This window comes from Bubalus kerabau, chromosome 10 (genome assembly GCF_029407905.1).
Source record: "Bubalus kerabau isolate K-KA32 ecotype Philippines breed swamp buffalo chromosome 10, PCC_UOA_SB_1v2, whole genome shotgun sequence".
Lineage (NCBI taxonomy): Eukaryota > Metazoa > Chordata > Mammalia > Artiodactyla > Bovidae > Bubalus > Bubalus kerabau.
This window is the reverse complement of record NC_073633.1, coordinates 11,202,460-11,217,042: the sequence shown is the minus strand read 5'-3', so window position 1 is coordinate 11,217,042 and position 14,583 is coordinate 11,202,460. Positions and strand designations below refer to the sequence as shown.

Sequence of the window (14,583 nt, the reverse complement as noted above, 5' to 3'; positions counted from 1 at the left end):
TTCCCCAAACTTAACAGACACATAACAGGATAATCATAGTAATCATAGTCAAACTGTAAAAACCAAAGGTAAAAAAATGCTGCAAGTAGCCATAGAGAAATACCATACATATTGGGGGACAGTGATTCAAGTTACCATACACTTCTCATTAGAAACCGTAGAGGCTCAAAGACAAAAAACTTTCCATTCAGAACTCTGTATTCAATGAAAATTATCCTTCAAAAATGAAATAAAGATGTTTTCAGATGAAGGAAAATTAAGAGAACTTGTGGATGGGCCTGCCTTAACAAGAAATGCTAAAGGAAGTTTTTCTTGCTTAAGGGAAATACACCAGAGGCAAAGTCAGATCTTTAGGCACTAATGAAGAGCATAGAGAAAATAAATATATGGGTAAATAATAAGGTTATATTTCCTGGAGAAGGGCATGGCAGCCCACTCCAGTATTCTTGCCTGGAGAGTCCCCATGGACAGGGGAGCCTGGTGGGCTACAGTCCACGGGATTGCAGAGTCAGACACAACCGAGAGACTAAGCACAGCACAGGGTTATATTTTCCCCTCTTACTGCTTTTAAGATACTAAAAATGTAAATAAAGCAATGTCTAAAACATTGAATTTTTAAATTCCTGCCTAACCAAGAAAACACACCCATAGGATTTCACCACCATATTCTTTCATACATTCAATGAAATAATCGGAATCTTACACAGACTCTTTACAACACACATTATGTGGGCAGTATAACCATGACACCTAGGCCTATCAGACAAATTGCAAGAATATAAAATTACAGTTTGGTATCTCTGGTAGACATAAACACTGTATTCCTTTGCAGAATATTAGCAAATCAAGTCCAATAGTATATAAAAAGGACTAAGTGTTGTTTATCCCAGAAATGCAAGGTTAATATAATTTTATTAAATCAGTCATTTTAATTCACTGTATTAACAAATGAAAGAGAAAAATTTGTAACAAATTTCAGTAAAGGCAGACAAGTAAAAAAGAAGTGTTTGACAAAATTCAATACTACTTAGTATTGAAAATAAAAATTCTTAGAGAACTAGAAATAACATCAACCTAATGCAGCCATGAAATTAAAAGATGCTTACTCCTTGGAAGGAAAGTTATGACCAACCTAGATAGCATATTGAAAAGCAGAGACATTACTTTGCCAACAAAGGTCCGTCTAGTCAAGGCTATGGTTTTTCCTGTGGTCATGTATGGATGTGAGAGTTGGACTGTGAAGAAAGCTGAGCACCCAAGAATTGATGCTTTTGAACTGTGGTGTTGGAGAAGACTCGTGAGAGTCTCTTAGACTGCAAGGAGATCCAATCAGTGATTAGCCCTGGGATTTCCTTGGAAGGAATAATGCTAAAGCTGAAACTCCAGTACTTTGGCCACCTCATGCGAAGAGTTGACTCATTGGAAAAGACTCTGATGCTGGGAGGGATTGGGGGCAGGAGAAGGGGATGACAGAGGATGAGATGGCTGGATGGCATCACTGACTCGATGGACGTGAGTCTGAGTGAACTCCAGGAGTTGGTGATGGACAGGGAGGCCTGGCGTGCTGTGATTCATGGGGTCGCAAAAAGTCAGACACGACTGAGTGACTGAACTGAACTGAACTGAATGAAAGCATCCACAAAAACACACAACTGACATCAAGCTTAATGGTGAAATACTATGCCTTTCCCCTAAAATTAGGTATAGGCCAAAGATATCTGCCCTTACCACTTCTGTTTAACATTGTTCTGGACATCCTGGTCATTTCAGTAAGGCAAGGGAAAAAAAATATAAAAAGACATAAATATCAGAGAGGCTAAAGTAAAGCTGTTTGCAGGTGACATCGTTCTCTGAAAGTGAAAATGAATGTCGCTCAGTCGTATCTGACTCTTTGCGACCCATGAACTATACAGTCTTTGGAATTCTCCAGGTCAGAGTACTGAAGTGGGTAGCCTTTCCCTTCTCCAGGGGATCTTCCCAACCCAGGGATCAAACCCACATCTCCCTCATTGCAGGTGGATTCTTTACCATCTGAGACACAAGGGAAGCCCAAGAATACTGGTAGCCTATCCCTTCTCCAGGGGATCTTCCCTACCCAGGAATCGAATCGGAGTCTCCTGCATTGCAGGTGGATTCTTTACCAACTGAGCTATCAGGGAAACTCGACGTTGTTCTTTATTCCTTCAAATTTATTAGGTAAACAGTTTTGAGAACTACTAAGTAAATTTTGCAAGATTGTAGAATATAAGTGAAACTTGCTTAGTTGTATCCGACTCTTTGTGACCCCATGGACAGTCGTGGAATTCTCCAGGCCACAATACTGGAGTGGGTAGCCTTTCCCTTCTCTAGGAGATCGTCTCAACCCAGGGATCGAACCCAGGTCTTCTGCATTGCAGGTGGGTTCTTTACCAGCTGAGCCACAAGGGAACCCTGTAGAATATAAGGTTAATATACAGTTAAAAAATGTACTATCATATACACTAAGCAAACTGACTTTTTAAAAATATTTATTTGGCTGTGCTGCATCTTGGTTGTGGCATGTAGGATCTTTGATTTTCATTGAGGCACACAGGATCTTTCCATTTGTGGTGTGCGAACTCTTAGTAAACACTACTTGAATTTTTAAAACAATTCCATACACAGTAGCATAAAAAAATTACTTCAGGAATCAGTCTAACATTGTATACTGTACTTTGGACACTGTTACCTGCAAACTGTGTGAGATTGTCAAGATAAAGAAGACCTAAATGGAGAGATATTATGTCCATATATTAGAAGGCTCAGCATTGTTACAGTATCACATCTTAACATAATAATCTATAAAAAATCTAAGATATTAATGCCCTTGTTACTACAATTTCTAATGCAAACTACCTAGACTAGCCAAAGCAGGTTTTTAAAAGAAGAGTTTAGTTTGAGGACATAATACTACATGATTTCAAGATTTGCTGTTAAGCAACAGTAATTAAAATACTGTTATTGGAGTAAGAATAGACATTACAGATCAGGGGAACAGAATAGAATCCTATACGTAAATCAAGCAGGGATGTGGAGTAAGTAGATGTGATGAGACTGCCAGTGAGAATGTAAAATGGCTGCAGCTACTTTCGTCAGTTCTTTAAAGTTGACTGTTTATCTGTTTTATGAGTCAGTCAGCCCATTTCTAAGTCAAAAGAAGTAAAATTTGTATCCTTACAAGACATGAACTTTTTGACCAACCGCAGGTATGAATAAGTAAAATATGTTATATCCAGCATTATTAAACTCTTCTCAGCAATAGGAAGAATAAGTTATCAATAAGACACAGCAGTATGAGTAAATCTCAAGATAGTTATACTAAAAACAGTGTTTACTATATGATTACATTTATATAAATTTAGAAAAAGTGAACACCAATATACAGTGAAAGGAAGAAGATCCTTGGTTTCTGGAAGCTGGTGACAGAGGAATAGATGTTCTGCAGGCAGGATAAGTCCTTTGGGGGCTACAGAAATGAAAACATTTCCGTCCTGATATGGTATTGATTTCATGGGTTATATACAAGTGAAAATACCATTGAATTGTACACTTTAAATGGATAGTTTATTATATATTAATTATATGTCAATAAACTTCATTAAAATTTGGTTGGCTTTCTTTGAATTTCTAGGGAAATCTTCCTACACCCTCTCCACTGAGTTTAACTTTTTTAGTTAATCTTTTTATTCTACTTTTCCTCCCACTAGAGAAATTCCTTCTAAATCATCCTGTCATACTGTTGTAATCTAGACTTTTCCATCTTCTACATAACTCTGCTGTGGGCATTTTCCTTAATGTCTTCCTGGGAAGTCCCTTTGCTGCTTCTTTTCCTGGATCTCCATTGCTTCTTACTTCTCTTGGTTACTTCTTCATTTTTTTTTTTGTTTTTTTTTTCCTGGTGAAAATAGTTTTAATAGAAAGTCATTACTGTAAAAAATTATATAATAAGCCAATTTTGATGAAAAACATTTGTAAGTATAAATAAAAGTGATCAAAATAATCCCCCAGGTGGTGCCAGTGGTAAAGAACCTGCCTACCAGTACAGGAGACATAAGAGTCTGGGTTTGTTCCCTGGGTGGGGAAGATTCTGTGGAGGAAGGCATGGCAACCCACTTGAGAATTCTTGCCTAGACACTCCCATGGACAGAAGAGCCTGACAAGTTATTGTCCAGAGGATCTAACAGAGTCAAACATGACTGAAGGGACTTAGGATGCATGCACACAAACATTCCAATAAAAGTAACTAGAAAACATAGATGAGTACAATTGACCATAATAAACAAAGAAAAAGAATTTGTTAAGAAATAACAACATAAATAAATATAGTAAACCACTTCATTAAAAATGTCATAATTTTTATATTTGAAATATTAGCATTCTTTCCTTATATATTTTATGTAATTTCTATCAATTTAAAAATATTTAATATTGTTATTATAATTATTTCAAGAAATCACCAATTTTCTGCAAGATTTAATTGTTATAGTATATTATTTGATATTATACATGTATTATAGACAAAAACCCAGTGAAAGTAAACAATAAAGCTCTCATAGAGTATTAGACTAGATATTATTCATAGGTATTTGGTTATTCAGGATATGATGTATAAAATAGGACCATAATCTTATAAAACTTTATTGCTAAATTTCAAAAGAAAAACTATGGTATTAAAACACATCTTTGTTTAAAATAATAAAGCTAAATTAAAGGGAAATAGTTGCTGAAAAGTAAATTTCCTTAATATATTTGCATATCAAAAATGCTATGGTCAAGTAGCAAAAGACAAATGTATGAAAAGGCATTGTCAACAAGTCTAGCCTATATTCCTTTTTATTTACTTACAAGGGTGAATTTTAAAATTCCTAATATAATTTACTGCATTTGTAATGCTTTTAATTCTTATTACCAAAGTTAGAGAAATAAGAACTTAAACTATACAAACTTATGAAGTGAAAGTGAAGTCAGTCAGTCATTTCCGACACTTTGTGACCCCATGGATTGTAGCCTACCAGGCTCCTCCATCCATGGGATTATCCAGGCAAGAGTTCTGGAGTGGGTTGCCATTTCCTTCTCCAACTTCTTCATTTTGGATAAAGCATATCTTCCAGTTCTGAAAGGTAATTTTTCTATATCTTTGTGGTTTAGAACTTTCATACTGATTTAGTGTCCAGTTATGAAACCCCTAAGTATCATTACTATATGTCTTTTCTCTCGGATTACTTAGTTTTCTTGCAGATGAATCTTCCTTACAGGCAGAAGGAGATAGAAGGAACAAGTATGGGTACGAGCCTTCTGGGAATCAAGTGAGGGAAAGAATCCTTTAATATGAACACTTTCCCTTATCTGCTTTTTTCACCTTTCCTCGTTTATAGGAATGTCCCTTCTTCCTACACCTGTCTGGTACCAACTCTCTGAGAGGTGGGGCCTCTAATGTTACTGCACAGTGGGATAGGCAAATGAGGTTCCAGGGGTCTGGTTCCACTTTTTAATGACTCTTGATTAGTTTTGTTTTCAGCTCTCCCCATGCCTTTACCTTTAGTGCTACTTGATGCCTCCAAAACAAATTGGCTTTTTTTGTCTTTTCCCTTGTATATATTTACTTTTCAGCATATTCAGGCCTGTTAATGTCAGTTATCACATTCCAGCTTTAAATTTTGTTGGCAGCTGTTTTCCTTCTTTTTCTTTGTGGATATATGCCTCTTTTCTTGTAAGGGTATTTTGATAGATAATGGATGCTGTGGCATGTGTTAAAGCCTTAATTCTCACTGTGATGGTAATTTGGAAGTGGGGCCTTTGGGAGGAATTTGGATTTAGTTGAGGTCATGTGAGCACAGCCCCCATGGTGACACTGGCACCCTTATGAGAGGATGAAGAAACCCGAGCGCGCTCTGTCCTCCACATGAGGACATACCTAGACGGCAGCCATCAGCAAACCGGAAAGAAGGCCCTCCCTGAGCGCCCTCCCGTGCTCACACCTCCAGAACTGAGAGAAATTTCTGTTGTTAAAGCTACCTCGGGGGCTTCCAGGGCTCAGAGGTAAAGAATCTGCCTGCCAGTGCAGGAGACATGGGTTCCACCCCTAGGTTGGGAAGATCCCCTGGAGGAGGAAAATGGCAACCCTGTCCAGTGTTGACAGAGGAACTTGGCAGGCTGCAGTCCATTGGGTCGCAAAGAGTCAAACGCGACTTAGTGACTGAGCATGCAGCACACGCCACATAGGTAGATTGTAAAACTTCACTAATAAAACAATCAAAAAAGCTACCCATTGAACCTGTACTGGCGATTCGTTTCTTATATGATATTATACATTTTTAATGCCATTCTCCCAAATCATCCCCCCTCCCTCTCCCACAGAGTCCAAAAGACTGTTCTATACATCTGTGTCTCTTTTACTGTCTAGCATATAGGGTTGTCGTTACCATCTTTCTAAATTCCATATATATGCATTAGTATACTATACTGGTGTTTTTCTGTGGCGGAGACATGTTGATGTATGGCAAAACCAATACAATATTGTAAAGTAAACAAAAAAATAATAATAAAAAAATTTTTTTAAAAAGCTACCCAGTATATGCTGGGTTTTTTTTGTTACAGCAGCCCTAAGAACAAATAAGGCAGACCAAGAGTAGATACAAATCCCATTTCGCCCTTTGGTGTATCTGTTGTTGTTGACAGTGAATGCTGACGTGGTAAAGGATAAGGCCCATCTACGTTTTCCTTTATGTTGTTGGCTTTCTTCCCTAGCATGTGCGTTCTCATTCTCAGTGGGCCCCTATACTTGGTTCTTGGGAAAGTGAAATAATCTTAGGTATTTACAATATCTAATGTGGCCTCCAGGAAAAATGAACTGGACAAAGTCTTAGTTCTTACTGTTTGATCTCTCTCACTAAGGAGAATTTGTTTTTTCTTGGAGTAGGGGTGACAATGGAAAAAGCTTGAGAATCGTTGTTTCTTCTTTCTTAAATTGATTTCACAAAATAAGCCTTCAGATTGAGTTTATTTCCTGCGACCATTTTTCCTGGGTATAATATGTCTTTTGGATCTGTGATTTGAACATTTCATTTAAATATAGTATCGGGACTTCCCTAGTGGTTCAGTGGTCAAGACTCTGTGCTGCCAATGCAGGAGGATGCAGGTTTGATCCCTGGTCAGAAAACTAAGATCCTTAGGGCCAGAGATCCCACATGCCTGCCTGGTGGGGCCAAAAGATTAAAATAAGAAAAGATAGAGTCTTTGACTTTTTTGTTACATTTGTTGCGTTTTCCTCTTTTAAAACACCAGTTAAATCATTTGCTTAACCTCCTTTGTTCACTCATTATATTTCTTTCACTTTGTATTTTTCTCAAGTCTGTTTAGAAAACAGACTTATTTGCTTTTTATTGCTGCCTCTGATGTGGTTTCAACTCATTTCTTTTTTCTTAGCTCTTTCAGCTTACTTTTCATTGCTTGCTGCTTTATCTCTTCTTTAGATTTTTTAGTTATTTTTTTCTGAAGGTAGCTCATGTCATCTCTTACATCTACCACCTCTTGTATTTTTTCATCTAATTTTGTTCTTTATCCCTTATTGGTTTTCTTCTAATCATCTGTCAGGGCTACAACTAGGATAAGACCAATGAGGGACTAACTTAAGTTGTAAAATTTAAGATAGCATCAAAAAACTCAGTAATCAAGATAAATTGTATTTTGATGTGTTTTTTTTAGAGTAATCCATGACTTCACTTTCACTTTTCACTTTCCTGCATTGGAGAAGGAAATGGCAGCCCACTCCAGTGTTCTTGCCTGGAGAATCCCAGGGACGGGGGAGCCTGGTGGGCTGCCATCTATGGGGTCGCATGGAGTCGGACACGACTGAAGCGACTTAGCAGCAGCAGCAGCAGCAGCATGATGAATAAAATATCCACAATGAAATTCTAAGTAAAGATAAGATTAGTTTTCTTTGAATTAAAGTCTAACTATTCACAGTGGTTCCTTCCACCCCACCAGCAGTTTTGATTTCTGCAATTTTAGTTACCTTTAAGATCTGAAAGTATTAAGTGGAAAATTGCAGAAATAAACAGTTGATAAATTTTAAATGGCACATTGTTTTGAGCAGCATAATGAAATGTCATGCAGGCTGCTCTGTCCCTGGTGGGCCATGGCTTGTTCCTTTGTCCATATCCATGCTGTGTATACTACCTGCTCCTTAATTACCTGTATAGGAAAACACATAGGGTGGTTGACCCTTGAACAACACAGGTTTGAACCCCACACACTCACTTACACTCAGGATTTTTCAGTAGTGTATAATACCTACAGTACTGCCCAATCCAGGAATGGTTGAATTCGAGGATGGTGACCCCAGATGCAGAGGAATGACTTTAAGACACTCAGGCTTTCTGCAGCACCAGACCCCTAATCCTGTTGTTGTTCACAGGCCAGTTCTCTCTGTAGGATTTGGTACTACCTACAGTTTCAGGCATCCACTGGGGGTCTTGGGATGTATTTCTCTTAGATAAAGGGAGACTGTTGTATTATGTGTTTGAGTGTGTGTGTGTTGAGACATGGTGTAAACTTTTTGTCTAGACTTTGATTTACCCTCCTAAACACCTCTTAACAAATCTGTCATTTCTTTAGCCGCTTCCTGCACATCTTGACTTTTTAGGGATTCAAAGCTTCTGTGTCGTTTATATACTGCCACCTGAAAATTAGTAGACCCCCTTCTGTGTCACCTATCCCTCAGACTGCTGATGGTAGAAATGGCTACTTTGTGTACACTTCCTGTCAGCTCCATCTCTTTGAGCAGATATTGAGATACTGCATCTCATATAAATGTGACATTCAATGAAGTTTTCAAATTCTTTAATTCTAGATTTGCAGAATATCATTTTATTCCATTCCTGTGTATAACATTTTTATCTATTAAAAGCTTAAAGTTCTCCATATATTGAAACTTTGAAACATAGGGAAAAGAAAACATAGTTGATATACTTAACAGATTTAGTAATTTGGCAAAGTTTACTTACGTTGATTTCAGGTTTTATTAAGTCACTCACATCCAGAGAAAGCTTAATGGCAAGTTTCTGTTTTTAGGAATATTTAAAATGTGGCGTGGGACTCTTTGGAAGATTATAAGGAAATTTTGAAGATGTGAAAGCTGGAAAAAGAATTGGCTGGGGAAACTAGTAAATTTTGAACAATAGGTGACCCTCCATATCCACTAACTCAGGGTCTGCAGATAAGGAGAGCTGGTTGTACTGAGCTGTTTTATGTGTGGGACTTAGGCATCTGAAATTTTGGTGTCCAAAGGAGTCCTTGAAACAGTCCCCAGCAAAAAATAAGCAATGACTGTATATATATATATATATTACCTTTTTATTTTCTAAAGCTTTAATGAAAATATTGAACACAATATGAAATATAAATCCTTTTTAAGAATAGTCACTAGAAATATAATAATGATTATATCTCAAAGTAAAAGTTTAAAAACCTCTGGGCTATTTAGAACAGTAGACTGATCAGATAAATTATTTACTTAGTTTTTCAGATAGTACATATGCTTTCCTTCCTCCAAGAAGCTTTTCTTAATGACTGGACTTCATTCTTAAGATTTATGAATATGTAGCTTTCAGTTAGTTTACAGTCATATTTTTGAGTGTTAAAGTTGTCTTTTGCATATTTCTGTATTCATAGTGACTGAAGCAGGGTGTGCACTGTCTTGTCGCTTCCTGTCTCTTCTCTCCAGCATGCACTCCCTCCCTCTATAGTCCTCACTGCAATGCCCAGCACATAGTGACTCAGAGCTTTAACTTTTATCTTTAAGCCAGTCAGAGCCATGAATTAGTTGTCTTAATATTAAAAGAGAAATTGTTTCATAGGCTAAAGAACATTGTGGAATTAGCTTATATTGTTTTTGTTGAATAAACTGATAAGGAGATAAAAGATTGATACTGTTAAAGGCGGGAGAGAATAAACACAGTATGTAGATTGCATTCAGCTAGTAAGTTTATTACTATATAGACCAGGGAGGAGTCTCTTTCCTCCAAGGCCAAGCTAGTTTACAGAAGAGGACATTGTACTTTATCCAGTAGAAGAAGAGGTTGTATTTGTGATATGATCCTGTCATATTTGAACTCATTCATTGAGAGAAAAACAAGTATATAAAATATTTATTTTATATATTGTTTTGAAGAATGTGAAACACTGAACCAGATATTTTACATTTGCACTAATTGCTTACATTTTGATGAAGGCAGTTTCCTCTAACATAGGTCTGATGTAGTGTTCATTTTACTTTTGCTTTTCATTAGAGACTCTCCTGGCTATTAAAAGATGTAAAAAATTTAGCCTAGAAGTTAATTTGAGATATTTCGAAGGATGTTAATGTTATTTTTTGATAGAATATAAAAATATCTTACTTATCAAATTTAATGAAAGACTATTGATGATGAGAATTTACTTTTGAATAATGAAAGCAGAAAAATATCAGTAAATGTCTTTTGTAAAACTTACTTTTGCCCTTTTTAAAATTGTGCTTTCAGTGATATTCCCACTACTTTCAGTTCAGTTCAGTCCAGTCGCTCAGTCGTGTCCGACTCTTTGCAACCCCATGAATTGCAGCACGCCAGGCCTCCCTGTCCATCACCAACTCCCGGAGTTCACTCAAACTCACATCCATCGAGTCAGTGATGCCATCCAGCCATCTCATCCTCTGTCATCCCCTTCTCCTCCTGCCCCCAATCTTTCCCAGCATCAGAGTCTTTTCCAATGAGTCAACTCTTTGCATGAGGTGGCCAAAGTACTGGAGTTTCAGCTTTAGCATCATTCCTTCCAAGGAAATCCCAGGGCTGATCTCCTTCAGAATGGACTGGTTGGATCTCCTTGCAGTCCAAGGGACCCTCAAGAGTCTTCTCCAACACCACAGTTCAAAAGCATCAATTCTTCGGTGCTCAGCTTTCTTCACAGTCCAACTCTCACATCCATACATGACCACAGGAAAAACCATAGCCTTGACTAGACAGACCTTTGTTGGCAAAGTAATGTCTCTGCTTTTGAATATGCTGTCTAGGTTGGTCATAACTTTTCTTCCAAGGAGTAAGCGTCTTTTAATTTCCTGGCTGCAGTCACCATCTGCAGTGATTTTGGAGCCCCCCCAAATAAAGTCTGACACTGTTTCCACTGTTTCCCCATTTCCCATGAAGTGGTGGGACCAGATGCCATGATCTGAATGTTGAGCTTTAAGCCAGCTTTTTCACTCTCCACTTTCACTTTCATCAAGAGGCTTTTTAGCTCCTCTTCACTTTTTGCCATAATGGTAGTGTCATCTGCATATCTGAGGTTATTGATATTTCTCCTGGCAGTCTTGATTCCAGCTTGTGCTTCTTCCAGCCCAGCAGTTCTGATGACGTACTCTGCATATAAGTTAAATAAGCAGGGTGACAATATACAGCCTAGACGTACTCGTTTTCCTATTTGGAACCAGTCTGTTGTTCCATGTCCAGTTCTAACTGTTGCTTCCTGACCTGCATATAGGTTTCTCAAGAGGCAGGTCAGGTGGTCTGGTATTCCCATCTCTTTCAGAATTTTCCACAGTTTATTGTGATCCACACAGTCAAAGGCTTTGACATAGTCAATAAAGCAGAAATAGATGTTTTCCCACTACTTTACACTGACTCAAAGCATTTGATGGAAAATATTTTACCTCTTTTTAAAAACATGTCTGTAGTTCATGTGTCAGTTCATTTGTAGAAATAGTGAATGAGCATGGTTTTTGGTAATTATACGCTTGCTATGCTCTTTATCTGAAATATCTTCAAAAAGTTATTTGAGTACAAAAAGAATAACAAGAGTCTCTCACCGGGCAGAATGGGTATGTTCATGTTTTTTCTGTGGAGTATAACACTTCTAAGAATATAATTACCTTTGCTTTTCCTTTTCTCCCTTTTTCTTCCACAGCCTCATGATTTTGATGAATGCCGATTTGATATTAGTGTAAATGATAGTGTTTGGTATCTTCGTGCTCAAGATCCAGATCACAGACAGCAGTGGATAGATGCCATTGAACAGCACAAGGTAGGTCTCTAGTGTTTACCTATCTAAGGAGACTTAGGCAAGACACTCGCAGTGAGCACCTCTAAAAGAATCTTGATCTGTGCTTGTGTACTGAATAGTTGAACATAATATTTTGGGTTGTAAAATAAAGCAATACAGGTGTAAATTTTTGAAATGATTTTGTTTCTAACATTTGAGTTATACTAAAGGATTGCGATGATAAATATTTTAAATTAATGATTAAAGCAAAATATGCCCTTGTATATAAATTTGTTTTTTATTTAGAGTTTGCTTCATAATGAATGCCTTTTATATCATCTGAGTAAAAGGATTCTTGGAATAACATCAGATTATAAAATCCTAATGTTGAAAGCTTCAGTGTTAATTTTTATTGTCATTTGTAACCATTTGGGTAAATCCTTAGTATAATCATTTGTAAATTGTTAAATTTTGGTAAATATAAAGTTTTCTAATAAACTTTGAAAAAGTCTTTCTTAAATACATGTATAAGCCATAGTCTTGAAATTTAAAGCTAGTTTTTGACTTCTGTATGAATAATTGGTATATAGGCTAAAGAAATATATTTTTTAAAATCTTTATTATTAGCTAATTCAGTATTTCATGGTAAAACAAGGACTAGGGAAAGTTACAAATTCACCATGCCATTCCTGATTGTGACTTAAGAAAACTGAATTTGTTCATATACTTGTCTGTACTTGTTCATTTGGGTTTCACAGAGTTGTAGTTGAAACAGCTGTTTTGGTTATTTAATAGACACAAAACATGTACACACATACATACAACGAGAAAAACTAGTCAGGCCTGGGATACTGCAGGCACTTTCTTCTTGATAGTGATCATGCATTAGGTTTATTTCTTAATTATAAATTTTCCCAGCCTAAGGAAATCTGGCTTTCATGCTTTCCTTTTGTCCTTGTTTTAACTTTAGAATTATATTACTTTAAAGCATTTTGTGAATCTTAGTTACCTTGATATTATCACCTCAGGAAATGGTGTAAAAATGGTAAACTGTTTTGTATTATTTAAAGAAAAGATGACCCAGTAGACATGGAAGCAACAACCTAAATATCTTATCAATAGATGAATGGATAAAGAAGATGTGGTACATGTATACAATGGAATATTACTCAGCCAAGAAAGAATGAAATACTGCCATTTCCAGCAACATGGATGGACTTAGAGATTATCACACTAAGTGAAGAAAGTCAGATAGAGGAAGACAAGTATTGTGTGATATCACTTATATGTGAAATCTAAGAAGAAGATACAAATGAACTTATTTAGTAATACAAAACACAGACTCAGATTCATAGGTGCAGGAAACAACTTGTGACTCCTAAAGGGGAAACAGAAGGGGGAAGGACGAATTAGGAGTATGGGATTGACATACACACATCACTATATATATGATAAACAACAGGGATTTATTGTGTAGTACAGGGAGCTGTATTCAGTAATTTGTAATAGCCTATAATGGAGAAGGATGTGAAGCCGTATACCTGAACTGACACAGTATTATAAACCAACTATAGTTAAGTAAAAATTAAAGCAAATAAATAAAAGTGAGATAAGCTAGAATTCTAAAATCTCAGTACTTTGAAACGGGGCTAACCTGAATTCTGACACTGCAGACTCTGCCATGTATGACGTATGTGACCTTGCTGTCATCTCTTCTTAATGTATTTAAGGAAGACATGAAATAATATATGTAAGGTTACTTACCAGAATGGCTGATGTTTTTTCCCATTTATGACATAGTGGGAAAAGAAAGAGTTTTGAAGTCACAAATTCACTGAAATTATACCATGTTTTTTATGGATAAAGAGTTCTACATTCAATGAGAGTTGCTAAATGTGCATTTAAAGAGAGTGGTCTGTTTTGTGTAGTTGTCAGGGCCAGCCCTCTTAATAATGATTAAAGGCATTATTAAAACTAATTTCGGTATTTTTAACTGAGATGATGTTGGTTGGCTTAGTTGCTTTAGATTACAGCACTAGTTTTTTTCTGTTTTAAATAAGCGTATTTGATTTTGTTCATTCTTCATAGTGAAGCTGGTTCAGGAATCTTTGCAGGTTGTCATTTTGTTTCTCCTCTTTGTATGAAGAATGATGCATAAAGCATATATTTCTTCTATATCATTGATTTCTTTGCACCTTTGAATAATGGATAGATAGGGTCTTTAAGTCTCCATCAGAACATTGTGACTTACTCTGGGTAACAGAGCTTTGGTAAATTTAATTTCTTAGATTCAGCAGCAAGGTTCTAGATACAGTATATAAACTTTCTTTTCTTATTTCTAAATATAGTTTATTCATAAACAAGGAAGGAAAAATCATTGTTATTAATATTTGTTAAATTTTAATGTAAAATAATATGTACCAATTAACGTATCAGTGAAGATTTAAACTGAATTTGAATTCTAAAAATAAATTGAGTTATTAAACCGACATGGGAAGGAGAAAATTCAAAAGCTATCATCAAACATAACCAGAAAAGTTTTCTCTTTTTTTTTTC

General features: G+C 36.4%; 1 protein-coding gene across 2 annotated transcripts in view; it reads left to right on the top strand.

Moving 5' to 3' along the window:
• CERT1 (ceramide transporter 1) overlaps positions 1-14,583 on the top strand; it is a 129,047-nt gene that overhangs the window by 31,100 nt on the left and 83,364 nt on the right. For both annotated transcript variants that reach the window (XM_055536591.1, XM_055536592.1), the window contains exon 4: positions 11,953-12,069. In XM_055536591.1, coding sequence (XP_055392566.1) covers positions 11,953-12,069 — 117 coding nt within the window. The remainder of the gene's footprint in view (positions 1-11,952; positions 12,070-14,583) is intronic.